This window comes from Thamnophis elegans, chromosome 1 (assembly GCF_009769535.1).
Source record: "Thamnophis elegans isolate rThaEle1 chromosome 1, rThaEle1.pri, whole genome shotgun sequence".
Classification (NCBI taxonomy): domain Eukaryota; kingdom Metazoa; phylum Chordata; class Lepidosauria; order Squamata; family Colubridae; genus Thamnophis; species Thamnophis elegans.
The window spans coordinates 172,122,752-172,145,191 of record NC_045541.1 but is presented as its reverse complement, the minus strand read 5'-3'; the positions used below and the strand labels follow the sequence as shown (position 1 = coordinate 172,145,191).

At 44.0% G+C, this 22,440-nt stretch overlaps 2 protein-coding genes across 2 annotated transcripts in view; one reads left to right on the top strand and one right to left on the bottom strand.

Moving 5' to 3' along the window:
- SUGP1 (SURP and G-patch domain containing 1) overlaps positions 1–14,282 on the bottom strand; it is a 29,291-nt gene extending 15,009 nt beyond the window's left edge. Inside the window, exons 1-8 of the mRNA XM_032214655.1 lie at positions 14,217–14,282; positions 11,167–11,338; positions 9,458–9,555; positions 8,050–8,274; positions 4,347–4,470; positions 3,971–4,080; positions 2,150–2,273; positions 234–589 (exon numbers count right to left, since the gene is read on the bottom strand). Coding sequence (XP_032070546.1) covers positions 234–589; positions 2,150–2,273; positions 3,971–4,080; positions 4,347–4,470; positions 8,050–8,274; positions 9,458–9,555; positions 11,167–11,338; positions 14,217–14,241 — 1,234 coding nt within the window. The 5' untranslated portion in view covers positions 14,242–14,282. The remainder of the gene's footprint in view (positions 1–233; positions 590–2,149; positions 2,274–3,970; positions 4,081–4,346; positions 4,471–8,049; positions 8,275–9,457; positions 9,556–11,166; positions 11,339–14,216) is intronic.
- Positions 14,283–16,283: 2,001 nt separating this feature from the next.
- MAU2 (MAU2 sister chromatid cohesion factor) overlaps positions 16,284–22,440 on the top strand; it is a 32,868-nt gene continuing 26,711 nt past the window's right edge. The window contains exons 1-4 of the mRNA XM_032214531.1: positions 16,284–16,917; positions 19,744–19,761; positions 20,520–20,585; positions 21,481–21,576. Of these exons, the coding sequence (XP_032070422.1) occupies positions 16,348–16,917; positions 19,744–19,761; positions 20,520–20,585; positions 21,481–21,576 (750 nt within the window). The 5' untranslated portion in view covers positions 16,284–16,347. The remainder of the gene's footprint in view (positions 16,918–19,743; positions 19,762–20,519; positions 20,586–21,480; positions 21,577–22,440) is intronic.

Sequence of the window (22,440 nt, the reverse complement as noted above, 5' to 3'; positions counted from 1 at the left end):
AGTCAACCTTCAGCCTGGTGAGATTTGAACTGCCAAATTGCAGGCAGCCGGCAGTCAGTAGAAGTAGCCTGCAGTACTGCACTCTAACCACTGAGCCATGAAATGAAGCTGCTTCTCTAGCACTACCCTCTGCTTGAAACAAAACTGGGCGGGTGGGTGAGAAAACTCACCCCACAACAACCCCCTCACAAGCCTCAGCTCTGCACTGGCTTTAAAACACAACAAGAGCTAACCAGACAACGGTGTTGGCGACGGTTCCTGTGTCTGCTGAGCGAGCTCTGGAGGAGGCAAGTCCACCTTCTCCTCCTCAGGGCCCCACCGGCTTTTCCGCTTTTTCTTCGCACTGGATGCGGCTGCCTGCTTCGGCAGCGAAACCGTGGGTACTGCTGTTGAGGAGGAGGAGGAGGAAGAGGAGGAGAAGGAGGAAGAAGAAATGGAAGAGGAAGGTCCTCCTTCCGACGAGGCCTTGCGCTTCAGGTTGGCTTCTGATATTGGTGGCATGCCCTCGATGTCACTGTTTGCTTTCCGGAATTCCTCCAGCTTCTGCTGGTAATACTTGTATCCTGAACTATTGGGCTCGTACAAAAATCTGCAAGCATACAACAAAATAAACAAGAGTGTTAGCTGCCACCTCATGCTTGCACTTCGCTACCATTCGGTATCAGTTGCCATGAACCTTGGGGGGGGGGGAGTTGGATGGGACGGAGGATGCTTCAAGGGAAACGAAAGTTCACTGTTTCTCCCCAAGATGGGCTTCAAAATTAACTAGCTGAGAACAAGACAACAGCTGCATACCAAATCCCAAATCTACAAATCTACGCCTGAAGTGAGACTTGAGGATTCGGGCGTGTGATTTTCAGTTCTGGCTATGCACTACTGCAATTCCCTTGACTTCTAGTAAACTGTACCTTTCTCGACAGATGGAGTTAAGGGTCCTTCTTATTTAGAGGATCAAGCTGCATACCAAACCTACACCTGAACATCTTGTTTGAATTTGATTCGACATGGGAATGAGCAGTCCCGGGAGGCAACTTGGGGAGGGGAAAGTGAGACTTGAGGATTTTGATGTGCAATTTTTCAGTTCTGGCTATGCACTACTGTAATTCACTTGACTTCTAGTAAACTATACTTTTCTCAACAGATGGAGTTAAGGGTCGTTCTTACTTAGAGGATCAAGCTAAGGCAGGTCTGACACTGAGACAATAAATCCAGCAAGCTGTCATTTACAGAGACAATAAACCCAACAGCTTATATATTCTCTCTCTCTCTCTCTCTCTCTCTCCCTCTCCCTCCCTCTCTCTCTCTCCCCCCCCCTTGATGAAAAGGGCTGCTAGCTTTTGTGGACCTATTTCCATTACAGAAATTGCCAAGTCTGCAATACACACATACAGCCCCACCTCCACATTGTTTCCAAATTCAAATCTGAAGTGTCTTACCGTGTTTCCCCAAAAATAACACCTTCTGGATAATAAGCCCAATCGGGCTTTTGAGAGCATGCACTAAAATAGGCCCTCCCCCCAAAAATAAGCCCTCCCCCAAAATGTTGAAAATACAGCAGCAGCCATGAAGTGACCAGGCTCGCCAACTCCTGCACCTCAAAATAATAAGACCTCCCTGAAAATAAGGACAAACGCTTATGGGGGGGGGGGTGTCAAAAGAAAATAAGACCCTGTCTTATTTTCAGGGAAACACATCAGAAGATAAAGACAACTGCAATAGGAGTTTGCACTTCCCACTGAAAACAGGTTTGTGGCTTGACTTCGTTTTCAGGAACTCTTTCCCATATTCTCCACAGAAAGTTGCTCAAATCATCAGATTTAAACTAAGATGACACACCGGGATACAAAATCAGGCTCAGGCTTGAAATCCAGGTTTAAATCATTTATCTATCTATAGTAAATGCACATAAAAACAGAGTGGATGGGTTTAGATGTTCAATCTGAATCAAACCAAGATTTGACTGGTCAAATGTCCAGATTTGGGAGAACAGGAACTGACTCTTTTTTTTTTTTTTTCCCCCTACATACCCTGAAACCAGCGAAGATCATCAAAAAAAAAAAAAGTGTGGTTTTCAGCATTTAAAAATCATTTGGGAATCTGAAAAGCTGGCATCTCTGCCAGGGCCTCCCTTCTTACCAGCCCCCTTTACCTGAATGACTGATTCTCTCGGTGGTTTTTCAGGGCAACCATTTCCACCACGGGGCCCCCGTCGGCCACAAACCGAGCCAGCTTCTCAGCACAGTCCTTGGTCTCTTCATCCTCTGGGGGTGAAACTTTAAGCAGGCTGTCAGTACGGTGCCCCCAAACTCACACACCCAACAGTCACAAGATTAATCTGGCTTTAAGGATCCCAAAGGGTTGGAATAAGTGGGAAGAGGATGGTTGAAATGTTTGCTTTGTTCCCTTTTTTTTTTCTTTATAAATGCAAGTTAGGAAAAAAACTGGATCTAGCCTATGACATTGCTCTAAAAAAGACTGTTAGAAGGCTAGCCTGGAGGTGGGGCAGTGATCTGGAGGTTTTCCATTACATTGCTAAACCAAGGAAATGCTTCTCAAGGTAAAGGTAAAGTTTCCCCTCACACACATGTGCTAATCGTTCCCGACTTTAGGGGGCGGTGCTCATCTCTGTTTCAAAGAGCCAGCGCTGTCCAAAGACGTCTCCGTGGTCATGTGGTCATGACTAAATGCCAAAGGTACACGGAACGCTGTTCCCTTCCCACCAAAAGTGGTTCCTATTTTTCTACTTGCATTTTTTACATGCTTTCGAACTGCTAGGTTGGCAGAAGCTGGGACAAGTAACGGGAGCTCACTCCGTTACGCGACGCTAGGGATTCGAACTACCGACCTTTCTGATCGACAAGCTCAGCATCTTAGCCACTGAGCCCCTCAAGAACGATACAGTAGTACATTTTTTCTCAATCTTGGCATCTTTAAGATATGTGGACTTCAACTATCCTCAGCATAGCTGGCTGAGGAATTCTGGGAGTTGAAATCCACCTATCTTAAAGGTCCCAAGATTGAGAACACTGCTGTAATGAAACCTCAGTGCAAAGGATTAATCTATCCTGATGAATGCCATCTGGATTACAGAAACAGCACAAATCGTTAATGACAAGATACTCTCCAATTTAATGGTCATTCAAAACTGAGCAACACCTCTCTCCTGAATTAATTTGATAAAACAACAGCTTTCAACATTTTGAAGGTGCAGTGCTTGGAAAGATGTTACTTCATTCAATCTAAATCCTCATTTTTCCTTGCAATGACTACTACTTTAATGGTCTGAATTGTGCACAGGACATATTAAAGGATGCAGGCTGGTAATGTAACAAGTTAAACGTCTGTGTGCTTTAAGCACAAAACATTCCCTTTTTGATATCCAAATCACATTGCTAATTTGCAAGAAAATGTTTTGCCTTGAAATCAGCCTAGAAATATTTTTTTAAAAAAGCTATAATACAGGCAGCTATGTCTGAGACATTATTCCTCAATTTTGGTCTGGATTTCAATTTTTCCAACTATAATAATAAATCTACCAGGAAAAGCAAAATATGAATGTTGAGTGTAACAGAATTCTTCTTTAGCTAATAAGAAAACTTTCAAATACAATTGGTATAATCTAAGTATAGGTAGTCCACAACTTACTACTGTAATTGAACCCAGAAATATACTTGAAAGTTATGCTTAATTGGGGAACCAATTAAAATGCTTCCAATCTCGTTAACCTATCACATTCATTTTCACTACCTAATCTAAGATGATTAGCTGATCACAACACTGCAAGCCAGGGGGGTTCTCAACTTTGGCAACTTTAAAATACATGGACTTCACCGGCCGGAATTCCTCAGCTACCCATGCTGGCTGAGGAATTCTGGGAGTTGAAGTCCACACGTCTTAGAGTTGCCAAGATTAGGAAACCCTGATGTAAAGCGAAGCAAATGACTTATGAAGCTGTGAAACTTAGTATCACCTTTTTTCTGAGGAGGGGTGGTGTCCTCTACATCTTGGCCCTTCTTCCACATCTCGGCCAGTTTCTTTCTGTAGTAGAGAAATTCTGGGCTGTTCTTATCGTGTAGGAACCTAAAAGCAAGGAGGAAGGGTGAAGGATGTATTTAAGGCTGCTTTTAGGATGGGAACAGGGGGCTGCAGACCAATGTATCTCCAGGTCCCCAAAGTAGGGAAGGCTGAGGTAAGGGGCCCTGGATATGCCCTGGCAGGAGAAGGAAGGTCCCGTGGATGGAACCACTGAGAGGGAAAACACCAGAAGCTTAGAGCTTTCGGTAATGAGTATGGACCCAATCCCTACCAAGGGAACCCTACATGTGGAGAAACAGGAAACAACATACGAGAATACTGGGTTATCCTTGCAGTCTTCCAGCGCGACCTTCTCCATTTCTGGGCCCCCTTCGGCCACTACCCTGGCCAACTTCTCAACGATTCGGCGGGTCCGGATGTCCTCTGGGGGACAAACTTTAAGCAGGCTGTCAGTACAGGGGGCTCTCTACTCACACACCCAACAGGCACATTACCTCTAAGAGCCATGAGTTGGCAGGGAGAAGGCAGGGTGGGGAATGAGAAGAGGAGGAAATGATGGAGACATGATGGACAGCAACGTAAGCCTGGCACTTTTAATCCGGGAGGGGAGAAAGGAAGGCGCATGGGAAAGACACGTGGTAGGGCTGAGGTTCATACATCTTCAGGTTTGGAGTAATAGCTACTAGATTCACCCAGGGCCCCCGAGGCAACTTCTGCAACAACAGAACCCAAAATCCACTGCTTATCAGTGATTAGCACTGATTGATGTTACCTAGTTTGGGTACTGAAACGTCTGCAAGAAAACAACCAGAGCACCAAGGACCCCTCATTTCAACCCTGAGCTACAAATTTTGTCCTTTATTGGTATCATCATCCTTGAACACCTGTGAGAATTACCATATTTTTCAAAATATAAGACGCAGCAAGATTTTGAAGAGGTAATTTTTTTAAAAAAAGGTTTTGCCCTCTGCAGGCCTCCTAAACTCTCTGCACGCCTCGTTTCTTGTGAAAAATGGGACATGCAGAGAGTTTGAGAAGCCTGCAAAGTGCTCCTGAGGGTTGGGGGGGGGAGGGCAAAAACGAGCAAAAAACAGCCCATTTTTTGCAAAAACAGGGCCGTTTTTCGCAAAAACCAGGACCTGCAAAGTGCTCCAGGGGGCTGGGGAGAGCAAAAACAAGCGAAAAATGGGCTGTCCATTTTTGTTAAGGGGGCGTGGTTACAGAAGGCCAAAAATGTTGTATTCAGTGTATAAGACTGATTTTCACCCTCTTTTTTGGAGGGGAAAAGATGCCTCTTATACTCTGAAAAATACGGTATATAAGGAGTTTAATTTCTCAGGTTTGCTATCTGCATTAAGGCAAGGTTGAAGAAACCTGCAACTCCAGTAATGGCTAAATCAGTGTTTCTCAACCTTGTCAACTTGAAGATGTCTGGACTTCAACTCCCAGAATTCCCCAGCCAGCATTCGCATTCGAGTTGAAGTCCAGACATCTTCAAGTTGACAAGGTTGAGAAACACTGGGCTAAATAATTAACTCATAGCATTTCAAAAACAGAACAGGCTGGCTGAGGCTACTAGAATTTAGCCACAGCTTCCCTTCTACCTTCTGATTTCAGGCAATGGCTCTTGGGATTATACAGCCCTGTTCTGAAATCCGGGAAGGGCCGTCGGATTAAGTAAAGAATGCAATCTTTCCTTGATTCTAGTCAAGCAAACAAAAGTCTAATGGGGAAGTTCTCGTTTCTCCCCTGGAGAGTGCCTAAAATGGCTGACTTTTTTCCGGCAGAAGTCCAGCTAGAGCTGACCTTCAACCCCACTTGTCTGCCTGGTTGTGGAAGAACGGGATTAAAAGAAATTAGTGTCTGCTTTTAGGTACTGAGGCTTCCTGTGCCATCTTGAATCAGGCTTTATGACTGATGGAAACTAAGATTAGTTTAAATATATCAGCTTCAAAATTAGACACAGCTTGTTTAAAAGCAACACCGATTAATCAGAATGACCTCCTCAACAGAGGTCAGTTCAAATCTCCTGGTTATATTTAAGGGAGATGAGATTTACAGGATGATCGGAAGGAGCCTAAGTGTACCTTAATGTAACATCTGAATGCTGCCTGCTGTACTCCTATTCTGAATATCTTTTGAATAGTTGGCTGTTCAAAAGAACTCATCTGGCAAATTTTGTAATCGTCTGGGACAAGGGAGAAGGCTGCTAGATATCCAAATTGGGATCTGTTTTTAGAACAGATCAGTGGTCAGGGTCAAATTCATATCAAAGCTACAGTGAAAGTAACCTTGTCTGCCACAAGATATGCTCTTCCCTTGCACTTCTGTTAAGCATTACAAAGAGAAAAACTGAGAACTAGTTTTATTTGGTTTTGGTATGATCAGAATAAACAAAAATAAAAGGCTGGATTTGTACATCATAAAAAATAAAAATAACTCCTTAGTTGACCTAGACCTAGGAACTGTGGTAGCACAGTGGTTAGAATGCAGTATTGAAGGTTGACTCTGCCGACAGCTATGAGTTCAATCCTGACTGCCTCAAGGTTGACTTAGCCTTCCATTCTTCTAAGGTCAGTAACATGAGGACTCAGATTTTTGTGGACAATAGGATTATATCTGTAAACTGCTCAGAGGGTTGTAAAGCAATATGGAACAGTATATAGGTCTAAGTGCTACTGGACACTCAGTAACCAAGTGGATATCATTCGTTCTTAGCAATAATATGGAAGGTATTTGTTACTGCTGTCATACCACTTGTTTAAATATAATCACAGCATCCACAATCTAGCCAATTTAGCATGTGGCAAAGGCCAAGCATACCTAGCTGGTTTAGTTTAGAGTAAACCACGGTTGAATTTACCTTGAGTAACTGTGCTAGCAAACACAGTTTATATGTTGCCACAGTGTACAATTCTTGCCAACTGGCCTCATTCGTGTGCCATGCTAACCATGAGGAGGTTGAGCCTAGCGTGATATCTGAAGCTGGGATATCAATTTAAGTGGTATTTAAGGAGGGGCAACCTCACCATGATTTGAAAATACGGTCTGAAATAGATGTATCCCCCTAACACATAATTTAGATCGGTGTTTCTCAAACATGGCCATTTTAAAATGGCCGGATTTTAATTCCCAAAAAGCATATTGGCTGGGGAATTCTGGGAGTCAAAAGTCTACCCATCTTAATATGCCCAAGGGTGAGAGACATTACTGAAACCTAAACAAGATCTGTTCTGCCCTTTATATAGACCAGGGGTCTCCAACCTTGACAACTTTTAAGCCTAGCAGACATCAACTCCCAGAATTCCCCAGCTAGAAAAGCTGGCTGGGGAATTCTGGAAGTTGAAGTCCTCCAGGCTTAAAGTTGCCAAGGTTGGAGACCCCTGATATAGACAGAAGACAGAAGCTACCCCCAAATGATAAGCAAGATATGTATATGTGTGTGAATCAAATCCTCTTGGATGTATATTACTATTGAAACAACTTTATAAAAAAATAAACAGGATTTTTTAGCTGAACAGCCTCTGATAGGATATTGGCTGACATGGTAGTTAATAAAGAGCCCGCCAATGGCCCTGATTTGTCATTTTGTCCTGCACCAATTCAGCAGCTTAATATGTTGTGTAAATGTATCCAGTGATTGACTAAAGGACCTTTTCGCCTGAAGCTGTCTTTTGGCTTGGCTCCTGAATCACAGTGAAATCATTCCACTTTCTGATTTCCTCCCCTTTTCTCCCTGCTCTTCCACCCCACCCCACCCCCAAAAAAACCCCTGCCCCAGCAGGATGTGAATGCTACTTTTCACTCGGCATTTGTTTTTAGCTCACAAATAAAACCAGTGTCTTTTTTTTTTAGGCATTCAAGCACTTTCAGCAGTTTCTCTTCCATCCATTTAAAAAATAAATAAATAAGAAAGTGCTCAAGTACCTGAGGGCAGAAGCCCCGCATTTTAAGGGTTCCTTGATCACAGATGGCATTACAGAGAAATGGATGACACCCCAGCAAGAAACTTACTTTTGATTTCCAGCCACTGCTCATAATCCTGTTCTTCCTCATCATCTGGCGACTGGAAGACACTCGGGCGATTCGTTACCGGCGTCTGCTTGGAATGGGTGTAGTTTTTGACTTGATTCAACATGCTGCTCACGCTAAGATTGGGACGCTTCCCCATCAAGGTGGGCTTCTTCACCGTACTTGCAGGGGGAGGATGGGATGTCTTTGAGGAACTGGAAGAAGCACCTGTACAGTTGAAGGGTGGTGGGGGGAGAAGAGATGGAAAGATTGATGTGATATAGCAGTAGGAGCATAATCTACTTCACATCCCTGCTCAGATTTCTCAAGGATGCCTGTTCGGACAGTGAGGAGGTTGGGGAGGAACCTGGGCCTGGAGTCTGGGGAAGACTCTGTGAGGGCTCCGTGTCGGAGGCAGAGAGGGGGCCAGAGCCATCTGACAGTTATCAGCTGCCTTCGGAGTCAGACATTAGTGAGGCAGACGAACAGCTGGAGCCTGTTCCCAGTGTGCGCATGCTCAGAATTGCCAGAGGAAGGGAACAGCTAAAGGACAAGGATCGACTTGGGAGGAAGGCCACAGGTGGACGATGAATGCCCCCTCCTAGAGGAAATAAAAGAGGAGCGAAAAGGGAGTGGAGTTTGCAGGAGATAATTAGTCCGCTCGTGCCTCTCCTTGCCAGGTTTTGCAGATATCGGCCTGGCAGCTCTCCAAGCCAGAAAAGATCTGTGACTATAAATCCTCCCTTGAAAGACTTTGCTGGATGTGAATGAGCAGAATTCACAGTAAATTAATAAGAGAGTTTTTTGTCCGGACAAGGAGTCTGCTTCGTGCTCTTGGGAAGCCTCAGTCAGAACAATGCCTTAGCCAAGTAATTTTTTTGACCTTCCATCCCACACATTTACAACATGGAAAGATTAGGGCATTTCTTAAGAGAACAACATGGCCCTGCTGGATCAGCCCCCACCCCACCCCACCCCACCCCACCCCACCATCAAGCTCAAAATCTGGACCCATGTAGTACTCAACAAACTGTATTCCTAAAATTTAACAATGTGGACAAGAAGACAATTAAGTTTTATTTTACATATATTGGAAATATTAATTTCTCGTTTACGAGAAACAAGTTTACTTTTTCAAATGAAAGCGAATATTCGTGTCCCAGGATAATGTTGCCAGATCCGATCTCGGTTGGTCACTGGGACCAGAGGTTTTGCCTTGCAAGCTTTTGGACTCGTGCTGGAGCCCATCTTCAGCTGTTTACTTTCGGCTTAGTTGCCCATCCTAAGTGCTTGCCACTTAATTAGGGCAATTTTTAACAGGTTCTGTGGGGTGAAAAACCTCTACTGAAACTACGATTCTAGATCGACGAGTGTTAATGGGGCAAAGCAAAAGTAACTCCCTTGCCATTACCTTGTTTTTCCTTCTGTAGCTTCAGGAACTGCTGGAGGAAGCTGCCATCGTTAGCAAATTTATTTGAAACACCACTTTCACCATCACCACTATCGTCACTTGAAGGGAAAGAGAGAAAGGATATTAAAAGTTGCAACAGTCACAGTATTGGGATTTATTTATGTTTCTCTATAAGCCCACCCACTCCATCTTCCAATATTGGGAAGGTGTTTGAGGTGTTGGTTATGACCTTGAAAGCCCTACATGGAAGGGGGCCAGGTTACCTATGAAACTCTTTAGCCCATTACTTCAGCCTGTCCTACCTGGACAGGCATTGGAGGTACATTGCGGACCTCATGAGCTAAAGAATTTTGACTGGTGGGGTCTTTCTCTGCCGTTCCTCCACCCTATGGAACATTCTTTCCCCAGAGGTGATGGGGACACCCACTCTCCTGGCCTTTTGGAAAGGTTCAAACATCTGACTGCAGCCTTGCTTGGGAATCACATAAGGGGAAGCAGCCATGGGGCTGGTTACTGCCCTGAAGGCCCTCCCCACACCTTTTAATTAACTCTTTCAGTATAATCTATGTAATTTTAATGTTTTAATGTTTTAATTGCTGTTCTACCTGCTCGATAACTTGTAAGCTGCCCAGAGTCACCTTATAAGGGAGATGGGTGGCATAAAAATGTAATAAATAAAACTTTTTAATGTTATATTATAACCATCTTTGCCACTCTGCTCAGAGTTTCTTTGGGAGGGAGATGAGCACCTCGATGGATGGATGGGTGGGTGGGTGGACAGAGACAGAGAGGAAGGAAGGTAGGTAGGTACGGAAAGAAAGAGCCTGATATCCTTTCTTTCTTAGCTAATAGTTCAGTCACTCTTATCTAGAGAAAGGGCTGAATTGCTAGTTACTGGGTTATCATAACAGGCCAAGCTAAAATGCGGCTGATTGGTTTATGTCTATTGCATTTGGGTTAAATCAATAAACCATGATTTGGCATGTTGTGCAAACTCAGCCTACGGGAAACAGGAGAGTCTCTATATAACTTGAGAGCTCATCCACATAGTATAGTTCCGTGGTGCTGAACCTATGGCACGTTTGCCAGAAACGGCACACAGAGCCATCCTGTGTGGGACATGCGGCCTCGCTGGCTCCTCTTCCATGTTCCTGTGCACACATACCCAGCGGCCAGTTGGCTTCCATGTGCGCGGAAGTGCCAAAATCCGTTAAGAGCAGTGTTCCAGCGCGCATGCACCCAAACCTACGGGTTTCCATTGTGCACATGGAAGACCAGCTGTTTGTCAGGGGGTGCTCCTGTGTCGTAAATTGGAAATTTGGGTGCCGGCGTGCAGATATGCGATGTAATGCTGTTTTTCCCGGTTTTGGTTCTCCTGCGCATGTAAAGGCCAGCGAGGCCGCGGGTTCCATGCGGGATGGTTTTGTGTGCCATTTCTGACACGCAGTGATGAAAAAGGTTAGCCATCACTGGTCAAGTTATTGTTCTGACTGGGAAAAGTTCTCCAAAGTTATAGAAAAACCTCTTTCTCACCACTTTATCCTCTCGAGCTTTTTTTTTTTTTTTTTAACTAATCCTACCAGGGCTAAGCAATTACCAATACACAACTCTTCCATCACCAATGTACATTCCTTTCTGCTGCTGCCCTCATCACCCCCTATTTGTTAAGAGTCCTATCGCAATGATAATTAAGAATTAATTCTACATACTCGCTCCCCTGTGAAGCCTGCTGAGTTGGCAAGTGGTTCCGTTTGGCTTGCCGTTCCATCTTAGCTTCAATTTCCCGTTTCTTCTGAGCAATCAGCTTCTCCTGATGGAGGATGTTCACGTTGGTCTTCACTGATTTGGGCATTGCAACTCCAAACCACCGGCTGGCTTTCCCTGGTTAGCAAGAAGGGGGCACGCAGAATCACTTTGCAAGACAAGGCTGGTGGCTGAGGATTTGCTAAGATGTAATTATTATATAATAAGTGATGTAAGGTTTCCTGCCAAAGCAGGGGGTTGGACTAGAAGACCTCCAAGGTCCCTTCCACGTCTGCTATTCTATTCTATTCTAATTGCAAAGGAAGAGAGATCCAAAAGGACAAGTTTTCCTTTCCCTCTATAAATCAAATGTCAGCACAAAATTTAAGGATTAAAAAGTGTGAATGCAGCACCTCCCTGCTTTAAATTGTTGCATCTATCAATAATGTACTAATTTTTATGTGCTTTTTACTGGATTATGTTATTCTTATGCAGTCATTAACTTTAGCATTTTAATCTTACGGCATCCATTCTTATATACCGACTATTGTAAATTGCTATAGAACAACTTAACCTGAAAGTCAATGTAAAATCCATTAGGTAAACCACGAATAACTGGACCAGGCTAATGGTTAATAAAATATATTTTACACGTTAAAAAAAAAAACTAAGAAACTAAAATCTGATTGCAGCTTTTCCCCAAAATTTGCATCAGAAATGAACAAGTTTCCTATTTTTCAAGAGGGGGAAGGAAGTGTCCCTGGTTATTGCATACTTTACCTTAGCAATATAATGAGATGTAGGTGGAACATGACCATGTTATTCTTACAGAAAAATGGACATTCATTTGATTTGTCTCAAGTCACCTAAAGACCTTCCATCTGCTAAAGATTTACCATATTCTATTCTATGTTCACATGCACTGTGCTGCAGCAACTTTATGAACAGTTATTTAGTAGGGGGCTTCTGCCACTAATACCCACTTTCAGCAATCCATAAACTGAAAATCTTTGGCATTATTTATCTATTAAATTTTTTCCCAGAACAATCAGAACAAAAATAATATTAAAATTAAAAGACAATTCTCCAGCGCAGTGAAAATCAATTTCCTAGCCACTGACAATTGAGGAAAACAGTACTAATAGAGTAGCAACAATTACCTAATTGCCTACCATAGAATTGTATGATCCCTTTTACAACATCTCTCTAAGGTACATTAATCTGAGAGTGCATGAGTGGCCTGAAGTCACCCGATGAATTTATAGAGCTGAGAATAAATTGGAGCCTGCATCTCTGCAGTCTCTTGCAACCTATTTTGTTACTTCTGAGCAGTGCCAATATGTCTCTGGTGCTTGTCAATATGACTTTTCAGTTACTTCAGTTTACAAAGAAAGATTAAATAAAACAAGATTACACAGATTTTTAATGTATTAAGAAATATTTGAATAATGGAATAAAAGAGTTGGAAGGGACCTTGGAGGTATTCTAGTCCAACCCCCGCTTAGGCAGGAAACCCAACACCACTTCAGACAAATGGCTATCCAACATCTTCTTAAAAATATCCAGTGTTGGAGCATTCACAACTTCTGGAGGCAAGTGGTTCCACTGATTAATTGCTCTGTCAGGAAATTTCTCCTTAGTTCTAAGTTGCTTCTCTCCTTGATTAGTTTCCACCCATTGCTTTTTGTTCTACCCTCAGGTGCTTTGAAGAATAGCTTGACTCCCTCTTCTTTGTGGCAACCCCTGAGATATTGGAAGACTGCTATCATGTCTCCCCTAGTCCTTCTTTTCATTAAGCTAGACATACCCAGTTCCTGCAACCGTTCTTCATACGTTTTAGCCTCCAGTCCCCTAATCATCTGCGTTGCTCTTCTTTGCACTCTTTGTAGAGTCTCCATATCTTTTTTATATCATGCCAACCTTTTGGGCATCATACCATTATGGCATGTATTGTTTGAATACCACAGCTATGGTTATCCAGCCCATTCACCACTTGAGACATAACCATCGTGTCCTCCTCCTTTTGCTTTCTTGCTTTCCTGCCCTCCCTGGCAAAAACACTGCAAATAATTCCCACTGTTCCGATTCCTGGAACTTTTCATTTTTTCTCTTCTTCTGCAGCTCCTCCAATATTTTAAAATTGATATTGGGGGGGGGGAAGCAAACACTGTCAAATTATTTACTTAGACTGTATTACTATTATTCTTCTCATCCTTCCTAGTACCTATCTCTTCCCACTTATGACCTTGTTGCTTGTATCTTTACAATTTATATTGTTTCATTTCCTAGTATAATTTGATTGCTTATTAGTAAAGCACCACTATCACTAAGTCTTGTATCTTATGATTTTTGATAAATGTATTCCATTTTGTTTTTCTTTATGTACACTGAGAGCGTATGCACCAAAGACAAATTCCTTGTGTGTCCAATCACATGTTGGCCAATAAAGAATTCTATTCTATTCTAATTCTCTTCTCTTCCTCTTCTCTTCCTATTCTAATTCTCTTTCTATTCTCTCTTTCTCTTCTCTTTTTATTCTATTTTCTCTTCTTATTCCTATTCTCTTCCTATTCCTATTCTATTTCTATTCTCTTCCTATTCCTATTCATTTTTCTTTCATTCCTATTCCTATTCTATTCCTATTTTATTTCTATTCTAATTCTCTTCTCTTCCTATTCCTATTCTATTCCTATTCTAATTCTCTTCTCTTCCTATTTCTCTTCTCTTCCTAATTTTATTCGTGAACACAAAAAACGGCACGGCAGAAAACAACAACACCCGCACAGCACAAGAGACCGAGGAAGACGAGAACACTTGCCTGTCCCCGGATGGGAACTGTAGTCCGTCCCCTCGCCCCCATTCATAAGCAGGCCAAAGGCCTACAAAAGCAGCCACCTCCACCGGACAAAAGGGCGTTGTCGCTACTAGGCATTGTTTAAAAGAACGGGGCGGGGGACCGTTCCCAGAGGCGTAGGGAGGGGGGAAAGGGGCGCTTCACCTGAGGGCCGAGACTTACCTGGCGCGTCCTTGCTGCTCTCCATGGCTGCAGGTTACCCCCCCCTCCCTCCCTCCCACACACGATCGATTCTCCCACAATGCACTGCGGGCGGGTACGCTCACCCGGATGAGCCGGGAGGCAGAGCTGCGCGATGCATTGTGGGAGAGGAGGGAGCAAGGACGGCCAGCCACCCAAAGAAAAGGATGCCGGGTACTGTAGTTTTAACAGTTAACCGCTTAACAAAGAGTCGGAAGTGCCAAAGGTGCTTTTTTTCGAGGAGGCAACTAGACTTTCTTGGGTTTCTTTTTTTCTTTTGAACATGTTTCGCTTGTCACCCAAGAAGCTTCTTCAAAAGAAAATAAACAACAAGAAAGTCCAGTTGCCTCCTTGAAAAAGCACCTTTGGGACAACCTTGACCTGGATGACTGAGAATCTCCATAAATAGAGTTGGAAAACGAATTCCCCTACGAGTCTGGGAGACTGTACTCTTGCAGTCAAATTTCGAGTTTTGTTTTGTCCACTGGGACAAAAAAAAGCATTATCCTGCAACAGAGGGCAGGACAAGAAACAATGGATGAAAACTAATCAAAGAGAGCAGCAATCTGGAACTGAGGAGAAACTTCCTAAAAGTGAGAACAATGAACCAGTGGAACAGAAGTTGCCTTCAGAAGTTGTGAGTGCTCCATCACTGGAGGCTTTCGAAAAGGCCGGAGAACCATTTAGAATATAATAGAAGGAATCGGCTGGAAGGGACCTAGGAGGTCTTCTAGTCCAGCCACCTGCTCGAGCATATACCATTTCAGATAAGGGACTGCCTAGTCTCTTCTTAAAAACATCCAGTGATGGAGCGCCCAGGATTTCTGAAGTCAAGCTGTTCCACTGGTTAATTGTCCTCATTGTTAGGAAGTTCTCCTTAATTCCAGGTTGCTTCTCTCCTTGATTAGTTTTCAACCATTGTTTCTTGTCCTGCCCTCTGGTGCTTTGGGGAATAATTTGTCTGGAATGGTACAGTGTCTCCTGCTTGAGCAAGGGGTTGGACTAGAAGACCTCCAAGGTCCCTTCCAGCTCTATTCTGACACATTCCCGTCAGGCGCTGTGTGGCATTATAGATGGAGAAAAATAGTGCTTTTTATTAGACTTGGTTACCGGCTGCAAAACTTGCCCTCAGCTATTCTAGTCTTGACTAGGTACAGGAGAAATATATTTCCCATGATGCAAAAGGAGTTAGAGGTCACTATTATTAAAGTGTCACATTTTTGTTTTGAAATTTGTGTTATCCCCTTCCAATGGCTGCTTTCGAAATGACTCCCTATAACCAAAAACATCACTTTTCATCCCCATAAGCATCAAAGATCCAAGAGTTTAATAAAATGCAGGCATTACAAAGCGAATAAGCGAGTGATCTCTTCATTATTTGCTAAAGTTCTAAAAAATAAGCTACACACTTTTTTAAAATTAACAATCTTAAATCTGCAACACACTTTTGGAAATAAGGGCCGGTGGATGGAGGTGGACACACATCCCATGGCGGTGCAAGGTGTACTTTTGTATTGATGAGATGTACATTATTTCAAATTAAGAGAGTTGGAAGAAACATTATAGGTCATCTAGTCCAAACCCCCCATCAAGCAGGAGACCCTACACCATTTCTGACAAATGGCAGCCCAGTCTCTTCTTGAAAGTCTCCAGTAATGAAGCTCCCACAACTTCCGAAGGCAACTTCTGTTCCATTGCTTGATTGTTCTCACTGTCAGAAAGTTCCTCCTTATTTCCAGGTTGAATCTCTCCTTGTTCAGCTTCCATCCATTATTCCTTGTCTGAACTTTGGATGCCTTGGAAAATTTTGGGGAAAAAATTCAACGGAAGAACAGAGATCTAGAAAGGGGGTGAGATTAAACCTCTCGAGAAGGATGGACCTATTTCCTGACCCGGAAGGGAGTAGTGGGGGTAGAGATTTTCCCCGCACAGCAGAATTCTTTGTCTCTCCCAAGTCAGCTTCTCCACGCGGGATGGATGGGGGAATGGAATAAGCCACCGCCGTTTCCAGGACTCGCTTTCCCATCAAACGTTGCGGCGCCTGCGCCTGCGCAGTGAGCCGCTCCATTCCGCCGCGCAGCAACCTCCCGGTCCTTACGGAGGCCGAGCCAAGATGGCCGCCGTCGGGGCGTCAGGCGGCTCGACGGAGACGGCGGGCAACGGGGGCGGAGCGCAGGCTTCCTCCGCCGCCGCCGCCGTTGCTACCACGACGGCTCCGGCCTCTTCCTCCACCCCTTCGTCGTCCTCCGTAGCCGGAGGAGCAGCGGCGGCGGCGGCGGCATCAGCCGCCTCGTCGGTAGCAGGACCGCCCCAGCCCTCGGTGGGAGGGAGCGCCGGGCCCGGAGGCTCGGGGGCGGCGGTCTCCGGCGGGCCTGAGGCCACGGCAGGAGGAGGCGGAGGCTCCGCCGGTTCCTCGTCGTCGGCGTCCTCCGTGTCCGGGGCCGGCGGCGCTCCGGTGTCTTCGGGGGCGTCGGAGTCGTGGTACGTGGCGCTGCTGGGCTTGGCCGAGCACTTCCGCACCTCTAGCCCGCCCAAGGTGCGGCTCTGCGTCCACTGCCTCCAGGCCGTGCTGCCCCGCAAGCCCCCCGCTCGGGTCGAAGCCCGCACCCACCTCCAGCTCGGCTCCGTCCTCTACCACCACACGCGCAACGGAGAGCAGGCCCGCGGGCACCTCGAGAAAGCGGTGCGTCCCGGGGAGGGGGGGACGTGGAAGGGATGCGGGGGTGACCGCCAGAGCCCCCTCAGATTGCCCCAGGGAGGGAGGGAAGGAAGGAAGGAAGGAAGGAAGAGGACAGCCAGGCTTGTGGACACGTGTGACTTGGATGTTTGGCCCCAATCGGGGAAAAACATAGGACATCCTTGGCTTACGACCACAGTGGACACCCCCCCCCCAAAAAAAAAAACTTCGGTTGCTACTGTTTTCCCGAAAATAAGCCCTCCCCGGATAATAAGCCCAAACGGGCTTTTGAGTGCATGCGCTAAAATAAGCCCTCCCCGAAAATATTGCAACTCATCAGCAGCCATGAGGTGACCACCTGCACCTCAAAAATAATAAGACCTCCCCGAAAATAAGGCCAAGCGCTTATTTCGGGGGCCAAAAGAAAATAAGACCCTGTCTTATTTTGGGGAAAACACGGTAATTGAGACATTTGTTATGTGATGTATTTGTGTATTTTGCCTTTTAGGAACCTTTCTTGCCCCATTTGTTAAGTGAACCACTTCAGTTGTTCATTTCGTAAAGGGGGTTGTGAAGTGAACCCTTTGACTTTGCTGGTCAGAGAGTCGTCAAAGGGTCCCTGGGTCATAAATATGAGTCAGTGGCCAAGCATCTGAATTTTGATCACGTGACCATGAAGATGCTTTAATGGTCCAATGTGTGAAGAACAGTCACAAAGTCACAGAAGCACATCAGTGCTGTTATAACTGTAACTTCAACAGTCACTATACAAACTCTTGTAAGTCGAGGACTTCCTGCATTTGTATACCCAGGTAGGACACACCAATTCCTTGTGTGTCCAATCACTCTTAGCCAATAAAGAATTCTATAATCCTCTATTCTATAGACACACTTGTGCAATTTCCTGACAGTGAGAACAATAAGTCCGTGGAATGACTTGCCTTTAGATGTTGTGCGTGCTCCATCACTGGAGGTTTTTAAGAAGAGACTGAACAGCCACTCATCTTAAATGATACAGGGTCTCCTGCATGAGCAGGGGGTTGGACTAGAACACCTCCAAAGTCCCTTCTAATTATGAAGGCCACTCTTAGAGTTGAAACTGCTGTTGTCCAGATGTGCTGGGCCTTCTCAGTGGTAGCCCCACAGTCTGCAGTAATTTCTTCTGAAGCTCATCGGGTGCCCATTATAGCATTTCTTATCCTCTTCATCTGGGTCTTCCTGCCTGCAGGTGAAGATACCGGCTCCGTTCATGTCTTGATTCTGTTTTTCTTTTCATCCCTGCCCCTGACTTTAAAAATATTTCTTTTCTCATTAGATTTTTATCTTGCCTTTTGATCAGGAGTACAAGTTTGTATATTTAGCACTTCATTCTCCTTGTCCATAGAAGGACAAATCTGTTACGGTTGTAGATGTTACTTCTAAACTCTTCCTGTTGTTGCGTTTTAGAGGCTGTTAAGAGGCTTTGAGAATTCAAGTAATGAAAGTGACATATTTTAATTGGGAGTGATGTTGATTGTAAACCAGCACATCTGGAAGACGTCAGGTTGGGCAAGACAGTTCATAGGCATTTTGTGTTTGCTGCTTTTGCACATAAACTTGCCAAAAACCCTAAGGAAGTTTGTACATTTCCTCTCTATTGTGTCACATATTGCAACATTGTTATAAACAAATGAGTTTGAAGTACATGCTTTTTTGTTTTGGTTTTCTCTACATGTATAACTGGATAGATTTTTAAGACAGTTGTACAATAAACAAAAAGCAGTGTATAGCTAAAATACATTATTTCTAGGTAGTTGCAAAGGAGGCAGGAGCTTCTCCAAAAAGTCTGGTGGAGGAGAATGCACAGCTCTTAAATTCTGACATTTGAAAATAAGATAAGAATGAAAAGAAAAGAAAAGAAATAAGTAGGAACACAAGAACTTTGTTTATGCAGGTAGTCCTTGACTTAGAACAGTTCATTTAGTGACCGTTCAAAGTTACAATGGCATTGAAAAAAGTGACTGGTGACCATTTTTCACACAACCTTTGTAGCATCCCCATGGTCATGTGATTCAAATTCAAAGCCTTGGCAACTGACACTTATGACCGTTGCTGTGTCCCAAGATCATGTGATCGCCTTTTGCGACCTTTTGACAAGGAAAATCAATGGGGAAACCATGATCCCTTAACCATGTTGCCAACTTATCAACTGCAGTGACTCACTTAATAACTATAGCAAGAAAGGTGGCAAAATGGGGCAAAACTCACTTAACAAATGTCTCACTTAGCAGTCTCTCAGTTGTTTCCCATCAATCAAGAGGAAGAGAGAAAATAAGGAGGAAACCCAGATGAATAGAAATGTGTTGGCCTGCAAGCTGATTTCCCATTCATAGTGTACACTGATTAGCAATGATCTTTCTGAGTCAAGCCTGTCCATCTAACTTGGGAGATTCCAGAATTTGAATATTAGGGCTCCTGCTGAGCTTATAGCCCCTTAAACAGATACAACATTTAAGAGTGCACTTCAGGAGGTAGAGGAAAAATGAAAAGTGACTATTTCAAGTAATAAAAAGAATAAGCATTTCAAGAAGATGGGTAAAGTCTAGATAAGCAAGAATTGGTCTTTTCTAAGTTTTGATACTGCAGGAAGATTCAGTTTGGCAGGAAGGGAAAGGACAGTGCAGCACTGACACTTCACTGTGTCTTGATTGGCCGTAAACTATCGTAAAAATTATTTGTTTATTTGCGTTTCAGAAATGCATCATTAACTGTTCCCTTAAGAGATTGCTTTAAATTCCACTGGGGATGGGGAATTTCAGGAATTGCTAATTTTTCTCTCTCTCCTTTTTACAGTGGCTGATATCACAACAAGTATCCTTTTTTCTGATCTCATGAAAACTGGAATTCTCAATTAAACTTCTGTAGGTTGATTTGAGGGACACACTGGCTCAGTGGCTAAGACGCTGAACTTGTCGATCAGAAAGGTCAGCAGTTTGGCGGTTCGAATCCCTAGCACCACGTAATGGAGTGAGCTCCTGTTACTTGTCCCAGCTTCTGCCTCTCTAGCAGTTCAAAAGCACTTAAAAATGCAAGTAGAAAAATAGGAATCACCTTTGGTGGGAAGGTAACAGCGTTCCGTGTGCCTTCGGTGTTGAGTCATGTTGGCCACATGACCACAGAGACGTCTTTGGACAGCGCTGACTCTTCGGCTTTGAAACAGAGATGAGCACCGCCACCTTTACCTTAAATTGTTTTGAAAGTTAACACCAACTTGACCTGATTTCCCGCCACTCATGCAAGTGGGGATGCGCACACGTATGTTCGCCCATCACTTCCACAGCCTGGTTCCCAAGGGCTTAAGGACTGGTTGTGGTCTGAAGCCCAGGCATTAGTGACCTCTGATTTAAAAATATTAGGGCCTAACTTTGCTGAAATTATTCAAGCAGGGTGGAAAGATTGTGGTCAGTTAAATACATTACAGTCAGGAGCACTGAGAAGTTATAGAGAGTATCGTTTCAGTACTTGGCATATCCTACATTAAACACAGCATTGGATCTTTTCCAACTAAAAATGTCTATTGCTTTAACTTTTAACAGAATGTGTTATTAGCTTAACTTGGGCACTACCAGATTCCGCAGTTTGAGGATGTCAAATTTGAAGCTGCCAGCCTCCTGTCTGAGTTGTACTGTCAAGAGGTAAGAAGAGCATCTTTCCTATGCAGTTCTTTAAATGCTAATATTTAATGGGTTTGATACACAAAATATATATAAGACTTTCTTCCATACAAAATAGAAAAGAGTTAAGACACTTTATCGAAGTTTGTTACCTGAGTTATTTGCATGTCAGTAGCACTTCCATTAAAAGGAACTGAGCTTTGATTATGTTTTATTATTTTGATGTATATGATGATGATAGCAATGGCAATTTATATACCGCCCTATAATGCTTTTACAGCACTCTGGTTGGTTTACAGAGTCAGCATATTGCCCCCCCCCCCCCCCCCCCCCCAACAATCTGAGTCCTCAGCTTACTGACCTCGGAAGGATGGAAAGCTGAGTCAATCTTGAGCCCATCAGAATCAAACTCCTGACTGTGGGCAGAGTTGGCCTGCAATACTGTATTCTAACTCTTAAAAAGTAGAGTTAGTATCTTGGTGCCCCTTTTGGGAAGCTTCTAAAGGTTAGGTGTTCAGAAGCAGATGTAACTTTTGGTGAGTGCAGAATCTCTCTTGAGTTTCCAGTCATCATCTATTCTGACTGTCCTTCTCTAGAAAGGTAAAACAATCTGCCCAGTGGGTCTGTCTGGAATGCATTTAACTGTAGATATCATGGACGGAATCCCTTTGCTGGCTTTGCTCCTGATCTTTGGACCTCTTCACACAGCTTTTACACAAATATACTTGCTAAAATGTGTTTTTCAAAAAAGTGATGTGTCATTTCTGCAAAATTGTGCACGCTCCAATTAATAGAACGGTACTCCATTTGCTTTACGAGGCGTGACTTTTTCCAATTGATTTTGTGTTTGAGTCCTTCTCCTCCTCCTCCTCCATCTCTGTGTGATAATTTGATTTTTATTGTCCATACTTTTCAGAATTCTGTTGACACAGCAAAGCCACTGCTGCGTAAAGCCATCCAGATTTCACAACAGACGCCTTACTGGCACTGTCGCCTTCTTTTTCAGCTTGCGGTAAGCTAAGTTTCACTCTTCTCAAATGGTTTAAATTATACCTAGCCCTCGTTTAACAAAATTACTTGGAACTGGAATTTCCATCCCTAAGTGAAGTGGTTATTAGATGAAACATCGTGCGATTCCACTATTTAGCGACAGCAGTTAATGGTAGTCCTGGTTGCAGTCTTTAGGTGATGACCTCACACTTGTGCCTTGCTGTGTTAGCCTCTGCTTCAACTCTCCTCGCCCACTTATCTCTCCCCATCACTGCTTTTTTGGCCACCCTGCTGTCCATTCTCTCTCTCTCTCCCTGCCCCCCCCCCCTCTCTCTCTCACACACACACACCTTGTTCTCCACTGCCCCCAGCTAAACCTTCATTACCTTCTTCTTCCCGTGGGTGATGAGATGCACCCTGCCAAGGGAACCACTGGTACATGCTGTGGCTGTAAATGTGGATAGATTTGACAGGCATCCAAATTTTGATGATAGGACCGTTGTAGATGCTGCAGTGGCTGTAACTTTGAGGACTGGGTGTAACTACCATTTGTTCAGTACTGTTGTGACTTCGAATGGTCGCTGAACAAATGGTTGTTAAGCGAGGACTACTTTTATGAAAAACAGTGTAGAGTTTGGGGGGATTCAGTACTTGCATCCAAGAGGGAAACACATAAGAGAGATTCTGTGCGTTAAAAGCTGCAGGATTGAAGTTATCACTGAGACAGAGTGTCCTTGCAGAAGAGACAAAATAACCCTGAGTATATCTGCTCTTTGAACAGCAGGAGATAAAGCAAGCAGAACTGTCCTCAGCTGTGTAAATTACTATTATTATTATTATTGCTTTTATTTCTGTAGCATTCCTCCTTCCGGGGGAGCCCAAAGTT